Source organism: Colias eurytheme, chromosome 21, assembly GCF_061535395.1.
Source record: "Colias eurytheme isolate Ceu_HAF_F1 chromosome 21, ilColEury1 Martin Lab GWU primary, whole genome shotgun sequence".
NCBI lineage: Eukaryota > Metazoa > Arthropoda > Insecta > Lepidoptera > Pieridae > Colias > Colias eurytheme.
In genome coordinates, this window is record NC_143000.1 from 6,929,027 (window position 1) to 6,955,585 (window position 26,559).

The 26,559-nt window shown below is 33.7% G+C and overlaps 1 protein-coding gene across 1 annotated transcript; it reads left to right on the top strand.

The window, feature by feature from the left end:
- Positions 1-1,528: 1,528 nt before the first annotated feature.
- Positions 1,529-26,147, top strand: LOC149899248 (fatty acid synthase-like). The gene is made up of 39 exons (XM_090114233.1): positions 1,529-1,669; positions 2,430-2,622; positions 3,173-3,293; positions 3,658-3,861; positions 4,750-4,866; positions 5,163-5,341; positions 6,031-6,173; positions 9,341-9,544; positions 10,236-10,422; positions 11,012-11,174; positions 11,672-11,841; positions 12,178-12,329; positions 12,586-12,769; positions 13,113-13,261; positions 14,111-14,295; positions 15,626-15,745; positions 15,858-15,967; positions 16,533-16,723; positions 17,098-17,261; positions 17,577-17,822; positions 17,920-18,034; positions 18,121-18,369; positions 18,641-19,057; positions 19,197-19,352; positions 19,567-19,679; positions 19,920-20,070; positions 20,330-20,501; positions 20,813-20,925; positions 21,122-21,286; positions 21,821-21,993; positions 22,152-22,301; positions 22,409-22,612; positions 22,721-22,829; positions 22,920-23,061; positions 23,146-23,296; positions 23,707-23,854; positions 24,709-24,873; positions 25,290-25,389; positions 25,484-26,147. Exons 1-39 carry the CDS (start codon positions 1,529-1,531, stop codon positions 26,074-26,076), a joined length of 6,909 nt encoding a protein of 2,302 aa, XP_089970359.1. The 3' UTR covers positions 26,077-26,147.
- The last annotated feature ends 412 nt before the right edge of the window (positions 26,148-26,559 follow it).

Genomic DNA, 26,559 nt, shown 5'->3' on the forward strand with positions numbered 1-26,559 from the left:
ATCTTTCATACCCAATGCCGTTTCTTAAATTTTTAGTTAGTCTATGACAAATGACGCAAAATGGCGCCCGCCAAAAATTTTGCTCGAACCAAGTTTTTTCTTTGCACTTTGCCGCATTACTTGAATTATTAGTGCAATATCGCAACACACTCGATTGTATATTTGATGAGTTTCTTGGTTTTTTGCTTTAAAACAAACAAGACATGAATGCGACCATCGCGCTAAAGCGACTGAGTGCAGTGAGGCCATTTGACCTATGTTGAGCGGAACATAAGTGATGTAGGCGGTGTCGTCTCCATACGTATTAGTAATAGTACCTCAATGGAAAAAATCTATAAAACCTCAATCGACGATATTTATTTAATTATCACTACACAAAACCTGAATGAAGAAAACATTATTGTAGACTCACCAAAAATCGTTGAAAAAGATATCGCAGCAAATAAAAATATCTTCTGAAATGAAAGTCATAAACAAACGAAGAATTATTTTCTAATATTTTGAATTTTTTATTTTCTCTAACTTACAAAGTACCTACCTATGTCCTATGGTTGATTTAATATTTTTAAGTATGTCTTTATTTATTTTATATCAGAAACTTTGTTAATATCACTTTATATTTAGCACATTCGTTATTTCAGACTTTCAAATTTATTTTCTGAAGATTTTCTGGTATTTTTTTTTCAGGGCAAAAATCGTATGTTTATGTAGAAGGCCAGACAGAATTTCATGTGGATGTTTTGTATTATAATAAAATAAACAATTATAATTACAGGGACACATAAAAACATATTTTTATTTATTTTAAAGTTTGCTGTTTAAAAATGATGAAACCTTTTCGAAAATATTATACAACCTCCTTTATTTTAAGTCAACACTGGCAGTCACAGAATGTCTATATTTTTAAAAAAGGAACGTGAGTTAAAAAAGTTAACTACGAACGAAATTATTTCGGCGGGATATAGCTATTTTGTGTTGTTCATTTATTTTATTTATTTTTTATACGGAACATTACAATAAAATTTAAAAGTATGCTTAATTGAACTTTATAAACAGTGCTCTATTTTACATAATTTGCTATATTCAAGGTACCTAACGAATAAAATTATTTCTTGTTCATTCATAAGTGGCTATAAATAAGAGTGTCTGTCGAAGAATCCTCACTCTAATTAGTACTGTGCTGAAAAAGGGATTTTCGAAAAGGTAACCTTCGTTTAAATTGTTTTTGATCCTTTTTTATATCCTGGTAAATCGATAATTAGCCAAAGTGCACAAAATCAGTGTTTAATTATTTAAATAACGTACAATTTGGGAATTTCGATGTTCAAATTGTTTTTATTTTTTACATTTAACAGTATTAAATATTGAAAATAATAATATGACGTGGGAAAAATAAAAGGGTAAATTAACTCTGAATCTGATCTTTCCAGGATTATTTTTTTTTTTTTATAATACTTATTAAAGAGAATTTTTTTTTAATATTTTAGAAAAAGTGGTTTGATTATTTCACATATTTTCTGCTTAAAAGATGTCGCCGAAGCCTCAAGAATCGTCTCCAGCTGAAAATCTGGTGTTGACGGACGGGGAGAAAGTCGTCATCAGTGGAATATCCGGGCTCTACCCGCAGTCTCAAAATATTAAGGAGTTATCCGACATACTGTATAATAAGGTAATTTTTGTAATTTATTAACATTACTTTTAATCAGTTATGATTTTCAAGTAAGTATGTAGGATTTTCATGAATGTCATATAAATATTTGATAAAGTTCGGCGACTTCGTCCACGTTTAGTGGAAAAAAATGTACATAATATATTGCCTTTGAAGTGGCATTCAACAAATTTTTAATATTTATATTTTGTACTTCTATTAAATCGGTCCAGCAGTTTTTTACCGAATTTTCGCAACCAGCTTTCTATATTCATATTGTTGATCAAATTTTGAGTGTGACGATTTATATTTTAATATCTGAATATGTTTGACGTTAAAGAACTTCTCTCTTTTTCTATAAAACTAGCAATTAGTTAGTTATATTATTAGCAGTACATTACAAAAGTATAATATTTAATAATACAATATAAACAAAAAAGAAAAGAATTTTCTCAATGAAATTGTACCTAAACTAGCGTTAGCTACTATTAGTATTCTGTGCCTAAACTTTACGGAGACGCAACAACTCAAACTCAAAACATAAAGCATTTTCTCTTCTCTAGGACTAGCGGTCCGCCCCGGCTTCGCCCGTGGTACCTACATGTTTAAACTATCCTATCTCTCAAGTTGGATCGAACTGCACATGGTGTGCGAATTTTATTATAATCGGTTAAGTGGTTTAGGAGTCCATTGAGGACAAACATTGTGACACGAGATTTATACATATATGTATATTAAGACTAGTCAAGTAAGTAGTTAAATAAATATATTTTCTATAAAGAAAAATCCAGTCTCTTCCGAGGACTGTCGTTGGAAGTATGACCATCCTGAAGTGGCCCAATATACGGGAAAAGTTCCCGGGTTGGATTTATTCGACGCTCAGTTCTTCAAAGTGCACTATCGTCTTGGTAACAACATGGATTCGATGTCCAGGAAACTTCTGGAACAGTCCTTTCAAGCTATATATGATGCAGGTAATGAAAGTTCTTTGTAGGAAAAAATAATCAGGATGAATAGATTTTTATGTTATTGTATTTTTACTGGTGTCATATAGAAGGCTAGAAGATATTTGTTCATGGATTTACTTTTAGTTCTCGAAGCCTTTTTGAGAAATCATAGCTTTGGTTAGGTCGTCAATTCGGTTTTTTTGTACAGTCATGAGTCATGACCTTATAAATTACGTATATTATTATTATTACTAATTATCTATCAAACTTGATTCACCTCACTTAGCTTCAAAAACGTCTCAAGCTCCCGTAATATCATAATGTAAATAATAGAATCCATACTTAATATTATAAATGCGAAAGTAACTCTGTCTGTCTGTCTGTTACTCAATCACGCCTTAACTACTGAACCAATTTGCATGAAATTTGGTATAGAGATATTTTGATACCCGAGAAAGGACATAGGATAGGTTTTATCCCGGAAATCCCACGGGAACGGGATTTCTTTGAAAACGCGGGCGTAGCCGCGGTTGGAAAGCTAGTTATCTATAAAATATTAATCGACTTACTATTTTAGGTGTGAATTCGGATCAGCTTAGCGGCAAAAAGGTCGGCGTGTATGTAGGATCATGCTTTTCAGAAACAGAAAAATCTGCTTTCTATATTGTTTCTACGAAAACTGGTTTTGGTATTATGGGGTAAGTTTATTTCACTTTCATGTAATAATCAATGGGAGTTTATAATACCTCATGTCTTATGGCGCATCCACACATGCCACCGGGTTTCAGACCGCCTTGCTGCTGAATGCAGGCCGCCGACTTTACCAGCGGCAAATTCACTTCATTTCGAAGCCGCAAGCAAACTGCCGCCGGCAACCAAAAGCCGCGCGTGCCGCAGGTAAAAGATGCAAATGCCGGCGGGTATGTGTGGATGCGCCATTATACATTTTTTTTGTACAGTACATGTGGCAATTGTCTGGCCTTTGACATCTTAAAGGTGATTGAAATAATTTCAATTTTAAATTAAACAAAATCGTTCTAATTCATTCATACAATTCCACAGATGTAGTAAAAGCATGTTCGCAAATCGTGTTTCCTATTGGTTGAATGCGAAAGGTCCATCTATGGCCATAGACCAGTCCTGTTGTAGTTCTATAGTTGCTTTAGAACTGGCGTATCAGGCCATGAATAGAGGAGATGTGGACGCTGCTCTTATTGGAGGGGCTAGCTTGTGCTTACTTCCACAGTCTTCTGTTCATATGAGAAGGTATTTTTATTATTATATGTTTTTTTGTTGGGTTTATCCTGGAAATTTTATTCATGCTCTATTTTTTGGGTGTCCAGGGCTATATTGATCTTCCAAATCGATTCAATTTAAAAGATAATCACATAGAATTTTAATAAACATCTGTTTATATAAGTTATGTTTCCTTAAAATCATATTCATTTTAGTAAAAATTAATATCTGAAACTTTATCGAACTCACATCTATACTCATATTATAAAGCTGAAGAGTTTGTTTGTTTGAACGCGCTAATCTCGGGAACTACTTGGTCCGATTTGAAAAATTGTTTCGGTGTTGGATAGCCCATTTATCGAGGAAGGCTGTAATATATTATCACGCTAAGACCAACAGGAGCGAAGCAATGCGGGTAAAACCGCGGGGCGCAGCTAGTATGACATATTTATAGTAATACATGAGAGCCTATTTAAAAAACTTACTTGTATATAATTAAATAATTGTGACATAAAAAATGTATGATTACAGAATGTATTTTGAACAAAAACAACTATTGTTATTGATTTTACATATTCAGTAAACGTGAGGTTATTATTAGAAAATTTATTCAAATTATAATCATATACAAATGTTATCATTGAACTTTTATTACCTACATTAGCATTTATATTATTTCCTCTTTCCTTAAATTAGGATGTTTCAATATTTACACATACATATTTTCTATTTCATATATTTGAATTGAATCTTCTTTGGGCGCGTTGAGAGTAAAATATTTTAAGTACGCATATCTTATGGTATCATTGAATCTTGCCAAAGAAGTTTTACTTCTGACACGGGTGCTCGGCATACACGCTCTTTTTCTATTAAATTTTGAAATTTTCATAGAATTTATAGCATAGATGATTATTTCAGAGTGATGTTGATCAATCGTGACGGTAAAACGAGATCGTTTGATAAGAACGCGTGTGGTTGCGCTAAATCTGAAGCTATCAATGTATTGTTCTTGCAGAAAAAGAAGGATGCTCGTAGGTAAGATATAAGGAGGATTAGATTATCTATATAAATTAGGTTTTAATTAAAATTATAAAATTTCTTGTTATTTGTTTAACTTATTTAATAGCTATGAAGTAAGCTATAAGCTTGGAGCCGTTGTTATTGTTAGCTGTGAAATGATGCTCGAAAAGCGATCTTGTAGAGCGGATCCATAGTCATATTCTTGAGGATTCATTTAATTTCAATTCACTCATTCCTGATTTTTTTTTCAAAATACATAAAACACTTAGAATTACTACACTACTTTTAATAATGTTTCATTAATCTTTTAGAATTTACGCCGAAGTAGTTCACGTGAAATCTGAATTCAATGGTCTAGTTGAAGGAGAAAATGGACCGAAATATGGTTTCTATCGAGATTCAGATAAATTGGCTGATTTCTTGAAGCAGTTCTATAAAGAAGCAAATGTTGATCCTAAACAAGTGCAATATGTTGAAGCTGTTGGTTCTGGTGAGATTAATCAAAATATTATAAAAAATGGACATTTGTGAATCTTTTGATAGCTTTGGACTGTTTCATTTCTATAGTCGGAATAAGCCCTTAAATGTAAATTTGCTAATTGTTTAATTATAAGAACTGTAAATTGCGTATCAAAATAATTAAAATTAGATCACATTATATAACAAAATATGACGCACGAAGTCAAAAGTTTTTCACGTAATGTTGAAATTGTTTTTAATACGATGGAACCGAAAGTCCAATGAATATTTTACTAATATAAAATTAGCCGTTTACGTTTTCAAACACGTGTAGAATTAATTAAACAAACAAAAATTATTCAAAAGCATGTTTTTTTATTAGACTAGTTTTATTTTACATATTCAATAAAAACGACACTTGAACTTTTACTTTACAGATTACAGTTTTCATTCATAATCTACTTATGCTTTGAAACTGAATTACAGCATGAAAGATTACTAGTGTTTTTTAGTGTTATGCTTATTATTTGAAATTTGAAAGCCTAGAGTTATTTCTTATAACCCTTATTTCGTTCGTTACTAAAATCATAATTTTAGAGCAAGATTCTTGTAATTTTTTTCCTCCACCTTTTAAAAATGGCCATCATTTAACATAATTAACTTTTTCATACATTATTGAATCTAAAACACATATTTATTTTCTAAATATATCCAAAACAGCAACCCCAGAAGCAGATAAAGCTGAATTAGAAGCAATAGATAGAGTATTCTGTGACAATAGAACAGATCCTCTCTATGTTGGAAGCGTGATGTCCAATATTGGTTATAGTGAAGCAGCGTCTGGAGTATCTGCTATTACTAAGGTAAGTTCTGTATATATATATATATATATATCTTATATATAAAAATGAATCGCAAAATGTGTTGGTAAGCGCATAACTCGAGAACGGCTGAACCGATTTCGATAATTCTTTTTTTATTATATTCCTTGAAGTACGAGGATGGTTCTTACGTAGAGAAAACGTAAATATGTACCACGGGCGAAGCCGGGGCGGACCGCTAGTATTATATATATATATATATATATATATATATATATATATATATATATATATATATGTAAGATTTATTTTTATGTAGATTTCTATGATTATACATGTATGTTTATCAGCCATCTGGTTTCCATAACACAAGAGAAAGCTTAGTATGGGATCAGATATTGCCGTGTGTGAAAAATGGCCTGAAATATTAAAAAATACGACAAATCGTTAGACGTGCCAAAGAAACATACATACATACACTTGAAAAACATTACCCACCTTCTCTCGTAGGATCTTAAGAAAAACGGCGAATGCAGGTGGCATCCTCAATGACCCAAATAATAAATTCATAGCGTCATAAATTGTATTAATTACTACTCATTATTTGTTAAATTGCTCTTGACCTTTTATTTGAATTGGATATTAATTTATTCAGTTTCAGGAATAATGATGAAATGTTGATTATTGAATTATTTACCTTGTATGACGCAGAACATGAAATTCCAAACTTCAATGTCCATGTTGAATACGCTTCTTTATTTTTAAACTATCGCATCTTTAACTTCAACTGTATTACAGTTTAACATATTATTTTGTATTTATTTGAAAAAAAAAAACACAAGCTAATTTCGGAAACAGTCGACTTATTGGCAAATTTAAGAAAGAAAACATACACACATACATACACAAGAAACCATCAAAATAGCTACAAATATATATAAAAATAGAAATTAATATTATGTATTGGTTCTGTAAAAACAGAATATCTGAAGAATAACGCCCCGAGTGAATAATCTTACCTTGCATCATAGAATGTTACAGGTAAATTAGCTTGGAGAAATTTTTGCGTTTGTAGTAGTGTATGGTCAGCAAATAAGAAAAAACAACATTTTATTTTTAGTTTTTATTCAAGTACATAATATATAATATTAGTATTATTAATATTTTATTAGTTCCAAACATTACAAGCAGTGCCGATTTTTACTTCAGTGAAGACGTGTATGAATTAGGTGTTCTCCGGCCAAAAATGTAAACCACGGTAAAAGTGAAACTGTTCGAACGGTTCCGAACACTGCTTTGTGTAGCGCATGTCGCGTGACGGTCGGCTGCCGAGTAGGTATACCTACTCGGCAGCCGCGATACACGCGACATGCGCTACACAGACCAAAAAGTTTGAGACGATGTAATAAAAGTTTCACTTTAATAACAAACAATAACAACAATAACAAACAATAACAACAATCAACAAATACAAAATTTAACAATTAAACTACGTAATAATTATAATTTTCGAATGAAATGTGTGCTTTATGTTCTAACGGTACCAAGCGACTGACGCCGGACTGCACGAGGCACCTGCGGACAGCGTAAACTGGTTTATTCTGGTTTTGTGCGTGTTTCCACTTTCCACTATCAAGTGACGATTTATTTATTTGTTTTGTTTCGTAATTATTATGGTCAAATATTAATTACGAAACAAATTATTATGAACAAGATATTTTATTGTTTCACGGTATTCGCCTTGTCATTGGCTCAAGGACGTAAAATTGAATGATATATTATTATTATTTTTTTTATAAAGTCAAAACCATTTTCTTTAAAACATAAATCAGAGTATTGCTAGGGATAAGTATAAAATTAAATAATTTGGAAAATCCAAAAGTGCACGCCTCATAATTTTTTTTTAATAAATATTTATTAATTATTATTTTTGTTTATTTAATAACAATTAAACCACATCGAATCAGACCCTGAAAAATGAAAGGGTTCTATTCCTGAGCATACTCAAGCGTAAGAGAAAAAAAAAGACTCAATTAGTAAAGTATTTCGGTCGCTATCGTGTTAACAAGAAAAAGGATCCGCACATACAGACACACGGACGTCCAAGACAGAACTTTTTTAAACTGTTTTTTAACTAGTTTAAATAACAAAAATGACATCAAAAATATCATGAACGTTAAAAATAGTGTTTTTTCTTAATATGTGTGTGTATGTATTATCTTACAAGTGCAATGTATGATACATAAAGACATTTTAAGTTTGAAAAATCAGATGTTTTGCGCGAAGTGACAGTAGTACCCACCTCAACGCTTCGCTTATGAGGCGTGCAAAACGCTTCGCTTATGAGGCGTGCAATAGTAATGTTAGGATATCGAAACATTTTTGTATAGGCTAGAACGATATAATGGAAACGCGCTCTAAGATCTGAGTAATATACACACCACTACATATGCAAAAATTTCTCTAGACTAATTTCACTGTATTTTGAAATTTTCTTTTAATACTTGATACTTTTGGTACGGGAGCTAGCAACGTTTTAAAAAAGGCATTTTAGTATAGTTGGGTTTTTGATATACTGTTTCTCTTGCTATTTCGGTTAGAGTCCGGGCTGTCTGGCTGGCGGTAGTTGTTGCGTTTATTAGTGCGCACAGGAAAATATACTTAACTTTAAAGTCATTTATTAGGTAAGTTATTTAGGTAAGTAATAAAGTTATTACTTACCTTTTAAGCGGACTCATGTTGATGTAATTTCACTTATTTCGATGATATTTTAATTACTTTGAAATAAAAAATTGCGTATGGCACCTATTTAACGACGAAAAAAACGTCTTGCAATAAAAATTTTATGTCTCATGGATCTATCTAAAGGCAAGATTAAAAATTACGCGTTAATAAATAAATTTAAATTAAGGATATTTTCCTGTGCAGATAAGATGCGCACTAATAAACGCAACCACTGCGGCCAGCCAGACAGCCCGGACTCTAACAAGAGAAACAGTATATCAAAGAACCAAGTATTCTAAAATTCTCTCTTGTCAACGTTGCTACCTCTTATACGATTTCTCACCATGCATTTTTTACATTTAGTTTTAAAGATACTTAATGCGATTTTCCTTGTTTCAAATATTTTTTTCTCATTTGATAAATTGCAATCGACTATAAGAAAATTTCTCGATATAATAAAAAAATAAAATGTTACCAAATCTTAGGTCCTCCTCGGTTATCAAAAAGGTAAAATAGCCGCTAACCTCCACTGTGACAATCCAAGAGATGACGTATCAGGGATACAGAAGGGAGTCATGCGCTTTGTGAATGATCACCAAGCGTTTGGTCGAAGATATACTGCTGTTAACAATCTCTCTGTTACTGGGATTAATGCTCATGTACTTCTGTATGGACATTATAAGCCAAAGGTAGGTTTTATTCTTCTTCTTCGTCATCATCACCATAATATTTATTATGTATATGCTTCCGAAAGCCGACGGTAGGTTTTATTAAGCTATTGCATAGCTTCTATCGCGGGCTTTAAGCGTGGGGACCAAATCCAGAAATTTGGTAACGAAAAACCTCACGCTCCCCACTCCGACGGGCGCGGAGGTGTGGCTTGAAGGCATAGCATGCAATAGCTTTACCGCGGCAGTCACCGAGTGCCACACGTCTTTTTTTTTCTTCTTCGTCATCATCATCATTAGTCATTACCATCAACATCATAATTTCTCATAATGCTTCCAGATACATGGCCATAAACCTGCAATGAAGGTTTTGGCTACAAACAATTTAATGCGGTATAGAAGTATTATATTATCATGTCGACATTTTAATTTTACGACCCGTAGCTTTCTTCACGAAAGTTTTTATTCACGAATTGAAGTTAATTTTAGATGAGCAAGAAATTTGAAAAATCGATATCAATTATACATAATATGCATGTCTTATCTCAAATACCATTTCTTCCTTTTTACACAACATAATATTGCTTTGATTCGAATATTTATACTAGATTTAAAAATATAGCTTATAACTCTTTTTCCATAGTAAAACAAGGCATAAATAAAAAAAAATGTTTGTACATAAATAATAAACTTTTCTTTATCTACATTACAGGATATCAATAAATACAAGTCCACTATACCTCACTTGGTCACACTATCAGGAAGGCAACAATCAGCAGTGGAAAAGATTATAAAGGACTTGAAGACCAGACCAGTGGACCCGGAAGAAATAGCTCTTTTACACAACATACATCAGGATAAAATCAGTGGTCATATGGGAAGAGGATATGTTATTCTGGGTTTGTGAATTTTTTTATTAATTAATAGGAATCTATTATAGTGTTGGTAATAAATTATTCATCTTCTTCTGTCTTTAATTTTATCGTTACGGTTTTGATTGATAACGCGTCTGCATCAAGACTCTTATAATTATTTCCTTATTACAAATTCACCTCATTTTGTTTAAGTTAAATATTTTGCTTTACTTTTGAGCCGTCAACTTCTAAATAGTTTTCAGTACTACGAATTGAAAAGTAAAAAATATTTATTGTTTTATGGCATTCAAATGCTTTATAAATATAAATTTATAAATAAAGAATAGCAAAAATTCGATCACGAGGCGGGACTCGTTGACATCGGCGACAACAGATGGTTGTTAATCATCTCAAATAGATGGCGCGCGGTGTGTCCCTTAGACACATAAAACTGAAAGAATAGAATAAATTCGATTGCTCTGGCGGGTCACGAGTGGCTGAGTTGGTCAGGCATCCGACCCGGAATGGCGCGAAAGGATGCGGGTTCGAGTCCCGCCTCGTGATCGATTTTTTTCATTTCTTTATAAATTTATAAGAAAAAAATATATACTTAAAAAAATGGCTTTTTCTTTAGATACAAATGAAAACAACGAAACGATAGCTATAAAGGAAAGGTCGGACTATTTCCCGGACGTGACCCGTCCGCTGTGGTTCGTGTACAGCGGGATGGGCTCGCAGTGGCCCGGGATGGGGAAGCAGCTCATGCGCATACCCGTGTTTGAGAGGGCTATACAACGGTATGTTTGATTTGTTTTCTAATGTATCTATTTTTTTGTTACCTTTTCTTTATATATGAAATTCTTGAATATTTATTTTTATGAATTGGATGAAATTTTTATATTTATCTTCTTAATATAATATATAAATCTCGTGTCACAATGTTTGTCCTCAATGGACTCCTAAACCACTTAACCGATTATAATAAAATTCGCACACCATGTGCAGTTCGATCCAACTTGAGAGATAGGATAGTTTAAATATGTAGGTACCACGGGAGAAGCCGGGGCGGACCGCTAGTATTTCAATAAATCGTGATTCTAAATTGAATAGAGGAGTTCAAATATGGGATCATAGTAGCATTTATGTCTTATTGTTTCAATCTATTACTTTTGGTAAGGGTTTTAACTATACCGAGTTAATATTCTGTTCTCCAAGGCTAATCTGTGCTTATTCAGTTAATTTTTAATAATCTAGAAATAAATATCACTAATAAATCGAACGAATTCTACTCCAGTTGTCATGAAGTATTGAAGCCCAAAGGAGTAGACCTCATCCACATCATCACATCTTCAGAAAAGACAATCTTTGATAACATTATGCATTCCTTCGTCGGAATCGCCGCCGTTCAGATCGGTCTCACTGATGTTCTTACTGAATTGGGAATTGTTCCTGATAAAATTATTGGTGAGTTTTTTAAAATAGGAGAAAAACTTGAGTAAAGTTTGTAGTAGTGCTTGAAATATATTCTTTCATTCACTCCTTTTCATAGAACTACTGAATTTATCTTTCTTGATTTTTTCAGTAATTTACTATACTTTATTTCTTACATCTTTTTCATGAATGACTTTTAAAGCTCTTATTATTTCTATATTTAATGTATCTTGTTTCTCAATAACTGTCTTTTCCCCCTCTTTTATTATTATTATTTTTGACTTCTTCGATTTAATAATTTCGATAAAACATTAATACAATTATTTTTTATTAATACAATTATTTACTATAATTCATAAAAAATCTCAGGTCACAGTGTAGGCGAGTTAGGATGCGCGTACGCAGACGGTTGCCTCACAGCGGAAGAGATGATCCTCTCCGCGTATAGCCGCGGGCTCGTGTCTGTACAGACACCGTTCATTAAGGGATCTATGGCCGCTGTTGGATTGGGATATACACAGGTAAAATGGGAATTAAAAACTGGGTTTATTATATCTGCTCTTTATTTTACTTTTAAGTTATGAAAGTGGAGTTATATGGAAATAATTAATAATTTACTTCTAATAGTGTTTTATTGCGCATAGTTGAAAAAGTTGACACTATTTTTTGGTATTTAAGTCAATATACTCTCAAAATATGGAAATTCCCGTAAAATTTCAAATAGCCCTCAAATCATATTCCTAGATATGTTTTTTACAAATAAGTTTTTTATCACAGATAGCCAAGCTGTGCCCCCCAGAAATTGAAATAGCTTGTCATAACAGTTCTGATTCCGCAACAATCTCTGGTCCAGCGGATATTATGAAGGAGTTCGTTGAATCTTTGACTGCAAAAGGAATATTTGCTAAAGAAGTTCCATCTTCTAATATCGCTTACCATTCTAGATATATTGCTGAAGCAGGTAAGTCTTTAGTTGTGTTTGGACGATAATTTATTTTTTATGCTTTATGCCTCATTTTTTGAACTTCTCGGTAATTTATGTATTAATAAATAATTATGTATATAGGTGCAACATAATGAAAATTTGATCTTTTCTAAATTATGTACTAAATCTGAAATAACAGTATATTTTTAATATATATCAAGTTATCTGAGCTCTATAGTGACATAAATATCTTGGAAAGGAATTATTGAATTCCTTAATTTAAACTATATTTTTATAATTATTCGTATTTCTGTGTATTATTAAAAGCATCAGGAATATTATTTTAAGATATAAAGGTTTATGTTTAATATTACTACAGGTCCCGGCCTTTTAAAATACTTAAAGGAAGTAATAAAGAATCCGTTACCTCGCTCTGAGCGTTGGATCTGCACATCGATCCCACAGGACAAGTGGAACGAACCACTCGCCATGTACTCTTCTGCTGAATATCATACTAATAACTTACTGGTTAGTATAACAATACTAACAACACTTCCTTCTTCGGAAACAGATACCATCCATACTAAGATTATAAATGCGAAAGTAACTCTGTCTGTCTGTTACTCAATCACGCCTTAACGTACCTAGACTTAATTCTGTTTTAATATTAAGACGAACCGCAATCGCCGGTACAGCCTGAAAATCAGCGCTGCTTTTGTGCAACATTTTGCTGAGGCTGTATCCGTTTGCCTAATTGTAACATAAATTTTATAATGTGTTTGGCTGTTTTTTTTTTTGGCAATAAATTTCTTTTCTTTCTTTCTTTCACTACTGAACCAATTTGCATGAAATTTGGTATAGAGATATTTTGATACCCGAGAAAGGACATAGAATAGGTTTTATCCCGGAAATCCTACGGGAACGGGTTTTTCGTTGAAAACGCGGGCGAAGCCGCGGGCGGAAAGCTAGTAAATATATATAAACAATAAAGATATTGTTTTCTTATTTTGAGTGGTCGGATAGTTTAAATTACCTTCTCCGATGTTCAACTCAATTCAATCAAATCCACCGGATTTACTAATTTTTATTCCTATTTCTATATTTATGGTATCTGTTTCCGAAGTAAGTATTGTTTCAAATTCCAATAAAACACTTTTTAAAATGACTCCCAATTATCAAAATTTCTCCAAACAAGAATGCAATTCAAATCTCTCTTACTATTTTTTAACTTCAATAATAAACAATAGAGATCGCACATAAGAAACAAACAACAATACAGAACCCAAATCCTTTCGGAGGAGCTCCATATAATTTAGTACCGTTTGCTACAAGAAAACAGACATAGCAAACATAACTAACAGGTCACAAACATTCCAGAACCCAGTACTATTCGAAGAAGCATCCTCCCTGATCCCCGCGGACGCAGTGCTGGTGGAGCTGGCCCCGCACGGGCTGCTGCAGGCGATCCTCAAGCGAGCCTTGCCCGATACTTGCGCTAACATTCCGCTCACGAGACGGGGACATGATGATAACGCCAGATTCGTGCTGGAGGCTGTGGGACAGTGAGTCATTTGTATTAGTTTACAGGAAAATGGACAGTAGTATTGTAGGTGGAAAAGAAAGGTGATGGCGATCCTCAAGCGAGCCTTGCCCGATACTTGCGCTAACATTCCGCTCACGAGACGGGGACATGATGATAACGCCAGATTCGTGCTGGAGGCTGTGGGACAGTGAGTCATTTGTATTAGTTTACAGGAAAATGGACAGTAGTATTGTAGGTGGAAAAGAAAGGTGATGGCGATCCTCAAGCGAGCCTTGCCCGATACTTGCGCTAACATTCCGCTCACGAGACGGGGACATGATGATAACGCCAGATTCGTGCTGGAGGCTGTGGGACAGTGAGTCATTTGTATTAGTTTACAGGAAAATGGACAGTAGTATTGTAGGTGGAAAAGAAAGGTGATGGCGATCCTCAAGCGAGCCTTGCCCGATACTTGCGCTAACATTCCGCTCACGAGACGGGGACATGATGATAACGTTAGATTCGTGCTGGAGGCTGTGGGACAGTGAGTCATTTGTATTAGTTTACAGGAAAATGGACAGTAGTATTGTAGGTGGAAAAGAAAGGTGATGGCGATCCTCAAGCGAGCCTTGCCCGATACTTGCGCTAACATTCCGCTCACGAGACGGGGACATGATGATAACGCCAGATTCGTGCTGGAGGCTGTGGGACAGTGAGTCATTATCTAATAATTGGAGTAGGTGAACAAAATACCGCAGCTATATAAATATCCAGGTAGAAATGTGTCTTCTTGCTAGCTTTCAAGGCGAACATTACACTCGATTGATCAGGTAAAATATCATTGCCAAGTGCATTATATCTGCTAGTTATAGAGATGGCGCCACACGGACTGCTATAAGGGAGCTATGGACGTTACTGTTATGCTTATAATTAAAAGTTTTATGTAATTGTTACTCATTATTCGTAGATGTTAGTACCATTCTTACAGGTGCTGATTCATCTATGGTTAATAGTATTGGGAAGTTACCTAAGTATATGCTATAAGTGCCGCTCTCATTGGTATTTTAACTTGCTTAAAAAAAATAACAAAAACAATTCTAATAAAGTACAATTTTATCCACATACTGTAAAATATTTTTGAAGTGAAACTTCTTTATCGGGGTTGGAAAAAAAATTAGTGTAACATTTTTTCGTTACGCGTGACATCTTTCCGTTACGCGCCATCTTTTTCTTATCCCTACCACGCGTGATTCGACGTATTTCAGTAAAGTTGCATATAGTAAGTTATTTTTTGAAAAATAAGGTCATAAAGAAGTTTCACTTCTCACGTGTGTACACTAGTACACGGACACATTTTTTTTCCTTTTCAGATTGTACATGGAAGGATATAACCCACGCGTGCAGGCTTTGTACCCGAGGGTGGAGTTCCCAGTATCCACTGGAACTCCAATGTTGGGACATTTGGTTGAATGGGCACATACTGAGAAATGGTAAATATGAAATATAGAATCAGAAATTTACATAATATAATACATTTTAAACAATATTTTAACATGCTCTTTTACTTGTAATTTTTTATTAAAAGTTAATATTTTCATATAGGACACTACCCCTCTACGTACAAGGTTTTAAGAAAACTGCCGCGGAATGCAATTTCGCTTTGTCCATCCATGACGATGAGCACAGCTACTTGCGAGGACACGTTGTTAAAGGTGAGTGTTTTTCATTTGATGGTATTAGAAACATTAAAATATTTAGAAATTTATTTTCCTTTTGTATTCAACATAAATTGCTTTTACATTATTTTTTGACGTGACAACGTCTTATAATTCGATAGCGCCGGCTGCACGCACGAAAAAACATGACTCATGCAGCGTTACCTCGCTCTGAGGCGTTCCATGTAAAGATTGAAGTTCGCGCGGAACGAGCGACAAAGAAGCACAATCGGACGTTGTCACGTTCAACTATCGTCAATAAACCGACTTTACAGACAACCAATTTTTTAAATCTTTATTTTATTAACGTGGGTTTAATCAGACATGATCATGCCACCCGCAGAATTTAATAAAAAAAAATAAGACATTTGTTTATACGGAACAAACCTTATGGAGGGTAGATTGAAATTTTGTATCAATCGTAAATTTAGATAACTTCATATTTATTTAGATTATTTATTCTTAAATATAAAAATAGACTTACATAGACATTGTAACAGTTGTTTTAATATAAATAAAAAAGAAATAGCATTATAATTATTCTTCATAATTTTTATAACAGGCAAAAACCTATACCCATTTTCTGCCGCAATCGTCGCTGTATGGGACACATTCACTATGAGTCTCGAATTAAAGAAGAAAGGCGTCTCCGTACAGTTCAAAGATGTCCATCTGTTTGTCCAACCGATATTACATGATAAGCGGCATTTGAGACTTAGCGTTTCTTTGCATAGAGGAACTGGGGCTTTTGAGGTAAGTATCCTATTTAGAGCAAAATTTGGAAGTTATAAATTTGTGGGTAGTCATCTCTGTTCTTGAATTGTATGGGTAACAGTAGTAAGTAGAAGTAATTGGGGAAATTATTTTATGAGCTGAGTAGGTGATTCTGAGGTGAAAATCTTTCTTGTTAATGCTTAAAACGTTGTTAATGTAAATACACTATTTTTCGATCAGGATTTTTTTGACCAAAATGAGCATTTCATTATTATATGCACTTGAAACCGACATTATCTTGCTTATTATAAAGTGTTATAAATGTTGATTTACTTTATGTTTGTAGTATACTGTCTTATGTTATTAATTAAGGTTTAATTCAAAAGTTTGTTGATAATATTATTCATCTACAGGTTGCAAGTGAAGGTATGGTAGTAGCAACCGGGCAAATAATCCACAGTGAGAGGAGCGAAGACAACTACCGTTTATTTAAACTGGTGCCTGAAAATAAAGATGAGATGACGCTTTATTCCGAAGATATCTATAAAATGTTATACACTCGCGATTATAACTATAGGTATGTTGAATTTTTTAAAGATTAAGTGTGACGAAGATTTATATTATATAAGTAAGGATTGAGAAGAAAAAAAAGAGCCTGTGTACCGAGCACACGTCTCAGAAGTGAAACTTCTTTAGCAAGATTCAAAGATACAAAAATCGTCGCCGTACGTCCATGACGTGACGGTATGACCATGACGCGACCTTGAAACTTTACTCTTAACGTGCCTAAATTTTTCAAGATTTGTCATTCTAAAATAAGTAACTTGATAACATTTTTTAAGTTTCTACCTAGAGAGACACTTTAGTAAATTCATTAAATTTTTCTTCACAGTGAAGATTTCCAATCTCTCCGAGCAATAAACGATACTTCCAACGAAGGATATATCACTTGGAAAAATAACTGGGTTACTTTTCTCGATGGTTTAATACAATTAAATGTTTTGCGACAAACTGTTGGAGAAACCACATACCCAGAGTATATAAGAAAAATAACTATTGATGTTGATAATCATAGATCAGTCAGTGAAGGTTTAGATGAGCTAGCAGTCAATTATATAGATGTGTTTAATTGTACAAGGTATGAAGTCAAAAATCTGTTATTTAGAAATATATAAACGAATTTATTTATATTTTTATCAATTCTAATATTAATGGGAATATTTATAATATTTTAGATCCGGAGGAGTTTTAATGGAGAATTTAAGATTCCGTGAGTTATCGTTTGTAAAAAATAACATGTCACTGAAATCGTTGCAGTTTTTGCCTCACTTCCCTAAAGATCGATCAAATGTAAGTAAACTTGAGAACTTTTAAATGAAGTATGAAAAGAAGATAATTTTATTTCTGACCAATTTTCGCCTAATGTGTTTCTTTAGGAAATTACTGCGCTCTACACTTGTCTTCAAATAATAATGGAAAACGTTAATAAGGAAGAAATAGTTATATCTGAGTTGATTGAGGGTGATACTACAGTATCTAAATTTAATTATATTCATCAAATAATGAATGATATACCAAATCTCAAGGTCAAATATTCTATAATGAAGGAAGAAAGCTTATATGGACTTGGTAAATTAAACGATGTCGATGTCGTATTCGTTAACAATCTATCTTCCAATGATAAGGTAAGAATTATTTGTATTATTTATTCATTATTATTATGATTATTTAGATGTTATTGTTTCCATTGACATTGACTCCATAAAAATTACGTGTAACTGTATTTTTAGATCCGTTGAGGTACCTAAAATACCAATTTCAATATTTTGTCATAATTTTCCATTTCTAATGTACCAGCATTTTGAACGTTTGTTAAAGGGAATACAATTTAATTATTTTCATTATCATTTAATTGAAATGAACCAAGAACTAGTCTAATTATCTAATTTCTTTCAGTTATGCGCTTCACTTGGAAAATCTCTACCATCCAATACGTTGATTGTTAACAAAGAATACACCAAACTATTAAAACCACATCCATCCAACCTATTCTCTATAGTTAGTCATCACAATATTGGAGACCAATGTATACAACTAATTAAGTGGAACCCAAAACCTGATAAAGCTGGTACTAGCGTCTATACATTCGAAAATACTTCAGATTTGGAACGATTATTCAATACTATAGATAGCCTTCCGAAAGATCAAAAGATACTTTTGGTATCGTCATATCCTCCAATACCGACTTTAGATGATTTGGCAGAACATTTACGTAAAAATGGCCGTATTGTTAATGTTATGGTAATCAATGATGAATTTAAGGGTAATGAAGAATTCCCGAAGTCGGATCTGGCTAAGCTAATGCTGAATAACGTGAGTTGATTTAATCTATTTTAAACTTGAATGATTTGCTTTGTTTATCGTTGCTGTCAAGCATAAAGATTTTACCAGTGTCAACAATTTTGTAAAGTTTTGAAGTGATTTTTAATACAAAAATATTTACATTGTACAGGGTGAATGGGGAGGCATGTACTATTTGCCAATGATTACTAAGGAGTTACCAAAAGCAAACAAGGACGTAATCCTACGAAGTAGACAAATTGGAGATATAAATTCACTCGAATGGGTTGATGCACCTGAACTTACTGGAAATGGAATTAATGTTACGGTAAGATATATATTAAAAAAAGTCTAATTAATTTAATAATATAATATGAATTCTTAAATCACTACGTAGTTTAAAGTTTTCAAAAGGAATGAATTTTATATTCTCAACAATAAAGTGTATGGTAAAGTTGAGGATAATATTGAAAGATTACCTGAAATCAATCAGTTCGATTGTTCAAGCCTACGCACTAATGTGTGTCTATTGTTTTCAAAAGGTACAATACGCTGGAATTAATGAAACTGATGCGAAGAGAGCGTCGGGTGAAGTTTTCTATGAAAATGTGAATAAAAACCAATACGGAATGGATTTCAGTGGTGTTACGGAAAAGTAAGCAGTTTTAATATTAATATTTTATGAAATAAATGCAACACTATTATTGAGTTTTATAAGTTATCACGTAATTGGGTATTAATTTTTTAATTGAATGCTTGCATTTAAATTTTAAAGAGTATATGGCGTCACTAATTGAAACAACTACAATCACAACTCAACAAAAAAATAAGACATTCAGTAAAATAAAAAAGTGAAGGTAGAAGTATATTTACTATTTGATGATATGTCCTCTAGTGGTACGCGAGTAATGGGTTTGGTAAAAGGAGGAGCAACTCGCAGTCGAGTCAAAGCAAACTTGAATCTTTTGTGGCCGGTTCCAGAGATGTGGACGTTGGAAGATGCAGCCACTGTACCACTAGCTTACTCACTTGCGTTTTATTGTCTTGTAAGTTGTATTTTGCGGATAGTTGACATTGCAGAAATGGGTTTTATTCATGTTTGTATATTTTTAGCATGCTCTATAGCGATTTAAAAAAAAATCTGTTTATTTTGAAATAAAAATCTTAGCATAAAATTATGTCGTATCTAAAACTATTTTATTTACCAATGGGCATAGGTAATGGTCTGATGAAGAAATATCTAATATCGTTTAAAGTATGATTTTTTTCAATAGCTTTGTGATATTTTACAATTTAAATTTTTAGGCGATAAAACAGAATTTGTTACCTGGTATGAAAGTTTTGATCCACGGTGGTACCGGTGCTTTGGGTCAGGCAGCTATATCCATATGTCTTGCGCATAATTGCGAAGTATTCACTACAGTTGGTGATAAAGGCAAGAAGCACTTCTTGAAGAGACTATTCCCAAAACTGAAAGGTAAATTATAGTTATTAATGAAGTTGTTAATATAATTTTAGTAGGACGTGTAACTTTTTGGAAGGTTGTGATCGACACTGGAAACAAAGTAACTCTAATTATAGCCAGTTTCAACAACGTCTGGTTAAATTCTGAATAGAGTCTTTCGCTTGAACTGAAGTATAACGTATGATAGTATCAATAAGTGTTGAATCAATGGCCTTATGGTGACGTCGTGAAAAACAAAAAAACGCCTAACCACTTACCCATTACTACTCTAAACTTCCTAAAATTTAAATTTATCAGTATTTTTTATTTTCTGCTTTGTATAGATGACCATATTGGAAATTCAAGAGACATATCTTTTGGAGATATGGTCTTATCTGCTACCGGAGGCTATGGATGCGACATAATTCTGAACTGCGTCAAAGGTGACCTGAAAAATGTAAGCAATCATAGAGTATTATTTCATAAGGACTAATAAATATTTTTCTTTGCTTTGTGAGTTTTAATTGTTTGATTTTGTTTTGAAAATTAAGTTATCCTCTCATCAATGAACTGGTATTGGATTTTGAAATCTATTTCAAACATACTATAATCATGATAATATATCTACTCATACTATATGGTTACGGTTTCAGGTAAGCATAAAATGCTGTGCGCATTATGGAATTGTTCTGGACACAGGGATGTTGCAAAATAACGAAGACTTCTCGTATGGAATGTACAACATGACGAGGAGCAGATCGTTTACAGCTGTCGATCTTTCGTCTATCTTTAGAAATGGAAATGAATCGGAAATGAAGGTAAGTGTTCTTGGGGTATAAGTGATAAAATGTGCAGTTGTATATTTTCAGTATATTCAGTATTTTCTTATAGAAGCAACTTGTATCTATGTACTAGTAAGATGTTTATATTAATGAGAGAATTTTTATTATGTAAATAATTTTCACTCTTCAATTAAATGCTAAGTTCATTAGTTGCCCTGTAACATCAGTTTTTACGATCAAGCCTCTTAAATTTGTAAACATCATTTTAAATATTAGCTAATAGGCAACTTCAACGTTTCGACGATTGAACGATCAGCACTACCAAGTGCTAACCAGCACTCGATAGTGCTGTTCAGCAGAGGCACGTGGTTACGTACGGTCGCTTGTTGCGGTTCATTTTGCAGTAGTACCTGGTGGAGCATTGCACATGGCATCTGCTGATACAACTCCCGTTTGTTTCTTTTGACAATACAGAGTAATGTTTTTTTTTTGTTTGTACGATTGTCTTAATATTCGGAAAAAGTTTTTAAGTTATGGAGTCTTATGTAAAGTCAATTAATTGTCGTGCAGCGCCTCCAAGTGCTGATCAGCGAGGGCATAGCGCGCGGCTACGTGCGCCCGCTGACGCGGCTCACGTTCGCGCCGAGCGACGCGGCGCGCGCGTTCCGCCTGCTCGCCGCCAGCCGCCACCGCGGCCGCCTCCTCATCGACATGAAGCAGAACATACCCAATACCGAGACTAGGTGAGTTGGAAATAGCATAGCGCGCGGCTACGTGCGCTTTGGTGCACAATTACGACTTTATTAATTTGACATATTACACAGTTTACCCTACAGACATATTATAGAATTATCTAATGATTACATTAGGTCGTATTAAATTCATTTTTTTAAATTTTCAGTTTGTACAATTCACCAAATTACTACCACATTGTTATTTCGGATGATGACGTGCTGGCCGTGCAGCTTCTTGAATGTCTCATTGCCGGAGGCGTGAGAAAGATACAACTGATTTGTTCGAAGAAATCTAACTTTATGATGCAAAAAATTAAGTGAGTATAGGTACCTTTAAATAAAGACAAGTGCGTGATCTGAAATATTATATGTAAAGATGATATGATATATTGTGATATTTATTAAATTCATTGCATAATTTCAGGATTTGGAAGCAATTAGGGGTTCAACTTGAGTTAACAATAGAGGGCGTATGGGACAAGAAAACTATATCTAAATCTTTAGACAGCGATATCAAACATGAAGCCGAGGGAATTTACACAATCATCACGAGCGATTATAATTCTACTAATGTTTCTTCTTCCCTCAAGGATTTGGATTCTAAGACGCGATCATATCCTAAGTTGAGGTTAGATTTTGTTGCTACAGTGAAACATTGTAGAAACAAGTAAAATACTTAGGTAATGCAAAAATACAGTCGAAAAATATGGATTAATTGCATTAATTAAACTTTTAGGTATTTCGCAATAATCAATGGGGATAACACGATTGGAGAAGAAGTGTGTTTGATGAGACGTAAAATGAAACTACCAGCAACATTTATAAAACTTCCTGCTCTTAAAAAGGTAAGCATTATAATTTGCGTGTAAAATCTAAATTGAAAACCTAGAAGATTATAAAAGACCGGTAAACATATTGATGTTAATTTATTTCAGATTGACAACGGTCCTTCCATATCAGTAAAAAATGCCATAGATACAATCGAACAAGCTCTTTTGTCTGAAAGAGTGACGATTGTAGGTCACACTCGTCCTTCATCTAATACATCTATACTTCAAGAAATTTCTGCTATAGCAGGTATTTCAAAAGTATCTTTAATTCTTCCTAATTTATTAAGGTGAAGAATGGTAAAAGTTATTTTATTTGACGTAATATTTTTAGATTTTAAAATACCAGACGCTGTTGATGAAACTTCAACCTTGTTAGAATTACGTATGGAGCCAGCCAAATCTAGAATCGTGCAAGTTTACCTAAGGGATGTGTACAATGTCTGGTTTGAAGAAAGTAAAATTCTTAATTTGACGGTCCAGAAGTAAGTGCATTGTTCACATTTAAATCAACTGAATCCTTTCAGTTAAATGTGAATAGAAAAACCTGACTACCCAAGTTTTGAAAATCTTTTTGTAGGAAAAGCAATTAAGTTAATCTTGGTTAACCTTGAATATTTTCATGTCATATTTAAATAAGGTAGGGTATCACAGTGACTAAAATCATAAAAAGCGTCATTTATAAAAATATTAAATAATTGTGGACCAAGGTGAGAACCTTGAGGCACTCCATATGTCATTGTATTCTGTGCTACCATTCTGTTGTGTGAAAAATCATATTGCTGTTCTTATATTATCATAAAATATATTCTATTAAATCTATAGAATAAATTCTTCCACTTTTACTTTAATTTCATGTTTATTTGCTCACACGCTCAAATTATCATTTTTATAGATTACGGGAAATCCAAGAAACAGTTTCTGAAACAGATTTTGAAGATCCAAAAGGCTTGGCTACGTTTTACTCCTACATAGATTCAGACGAACTGCTAGCAACGACGGAGATGACCTTCTTGCCTACTTTGACGAACAGTTCAGCTTTGGTAAGTTTAGAATGCTGTGTGTAACTGATGTTTGTACTGATATATGTTGTTATTTATTAATAAATAATCGTCCTGTGAAATGCATATTATTATAATAACATAAGGATAGGATATTATGGGGTACGGGACAGGCTCTGAATTCGTAGAGTAGCCTGTTTTCACCAAGTAAGGCTGTCACATTTTGTCCCTACTTAAATGATTAAAAAATTTTGTTCTCTACTCATAATGCATGGATCTAATGCATAAACTTTGTTAAATTAATTATATTTTCAACCGACTTCTTTTGTTACCTCACAAGACAGAACTTTCCACTGAGCGAATTGTTTTTATTGATCCTTTTTTATTTGAAAGTTCCCTCTTAATTAAATTGTGTTCAGTTCTGGCAATATTAAATCGGAAACTCAGTCTAGTCTCCCCGTGACCTTGTTAAAGAATAAATTATGTAAAACAAAACTAAGTTATTTTTGTGTATATTATTCTGCAAAGAAAAAAGACGTGTGGCACTCGGGGACTGCCGCGGTAAAGCTATAGCATAGAATGCCTTCAAGCCACACCTCCGTGTCCGTCGGAGTGGGGAGCGTGAGGTTTTTGACGTGACAACGTCTTATAATTCGATAGAGCCGGCTGCACGCACGAAAAAACATGACTCATGCGGCGTTACCTCGCTCTGAGGCGTTCCATGTAAGGCTTGAAGTGCAAGAGCGCGGAACGAGCGACAAAGAAGCACAATCGGACGTTGTCACGTTCAACTATCGCCAGCAAACCGACTTTACAGCCAACCAATTTTTTCGTTACGGAATTTCTCGATTCGGTAAAAGCTATGCAACAGCTTAATAAACAATCTGTATGCGCAGCGTCACAACGAGTTCGACGCGAGCCAAGCGTTCCTGTGCACGGTGCCGGGCGTGGAGGGGAGCCACGCGCGCTTCGGCGTGCTGTGCGAGCGGCTCAAGCTGCCCGCGCTCGTGCTGCAGCCGCGCGACCACCGCCTGCCCACTGTGGCGAGGCGGTTCGCTGAGGTGAGTGACGTTTATCTGAAACTAGCTTTTTGAAACATTCTTCATTGGTGCTCCGCCCCTGTTGGTCTTAGAGTGATGATTTACAGCCTGCCTTCCTCGATAAATTTCATTTCATATCGGACCAGTAGTTCCTGAGATTATCGCGTTCAAACAAACAAACTCTTCGTCTTTATAATATTAGTATAGATGGCTTTATGTATTTTGTTTCTTGTCATTTACTTTTACTGTCTCTGTGTGCCTTTTTTAAACTTACGATGTTTTGATTTTTTTTAATGTGCGGTCTGCCCATGTGTATCTTTGACTGATTTTGGTCTTGTTTGTGAAGATATTGACGGTCTTTATCTTTTAGTTTCATATTTATTTTCAAGTATAATGTATTATTTTTCTTCTGTTTTAAATTGCATATTATTTTTCAGACCTTCATGTCATTGACTCAACGGAAGAACTTTTATCTCCTTGGTTACGAATCTGGAGTGATTGTCGCTTTAGAGATGGCCGCTATTTTGGAAAGAAATGGTAAGGATTTAAAATATTGATAAAAAAACACAGTACCGTCATTGTCACTTGATCATTAATTAATTATTTAATTATTATCTATAAATCTTTTCAGGTTTTACTGGTGTTGTATTTTGTCTCGGCGGTACACCAAATGAAATAAAAGCACAGTTCGAGGCAAATCTAAGCCAATATAAGGACGAAAAAGCCTTACAAGATGCGATTTGCAAGCACATGATGAGGTTGATATCTGGAAACAAAACCGAGAGTTTTGATAACGTGTTGGAAAACGCGTCAACTTGGGAAGAAAAAGTGACAGCTTGCGTTCGAAGTCTTCTAGGAAAAGTGAATCATTCGTCTCAATATGCTCAAGAACTGATCGAAGCTGCGTATTCCCGAATCCTTCACGTCAAAAATTATTCTGCTGAACTGAAAAAGCTGAAATCGAAGCTTGTTCTACTGCGACCGAAAATGGATATCTCTGATGAATGGAAGTCGATACTTGAAAAAGATTCTCTACAGAATTATTCTGAACAACCAGTTGTTGAATATGATTTGCAAGCTCCACTCGCGTATGCAGCTCAAGATATGAGATGTGCTGGAATTATCAATAGACATCTAGAAGATGGTATTTTGGAAGCGTTTGAACAAAGAAATCTTTGCGAGACATATTTGCTTAATGCAGACGTTATTTCGGTACAGCAATAAAATAAATGGTTTTGATAATTTACAAACAAATATCGTTTTTGTGTGTATTGCAATAAAGGAGCTTTTCTTGATTTACCGTTTTATTTACAACTTCTTTTTTGCGATTTCAATGGACAAATAATTTAAAATACCTTGCTTCATACTGACTGACGCAATAAATATTAATCCAATTCTAATATTTATATCGATTGGAAAATTCAAAATGATGAACGAAATATAATATTAAACGAAATATTCATTTACACTAAAAAGAAGTCGCAGTAAGTGATTGATGAGCAAGTTTGTTGTTAAAGACTGATGGTGGTTGGTCAATTCTAAAGAAAATTATTATATCTACAAAATTACAAATTCTGGTAAACTAGTAATGAACATAAACAAGGTGCTAAAAAAGTATTGATCTGTTTTGATGATTCTAGATAGTTTTTTAATATTTAGGATATCATTTATTTGGGTGGTTATTTAAAACAATTGTAAGTGAGTAAA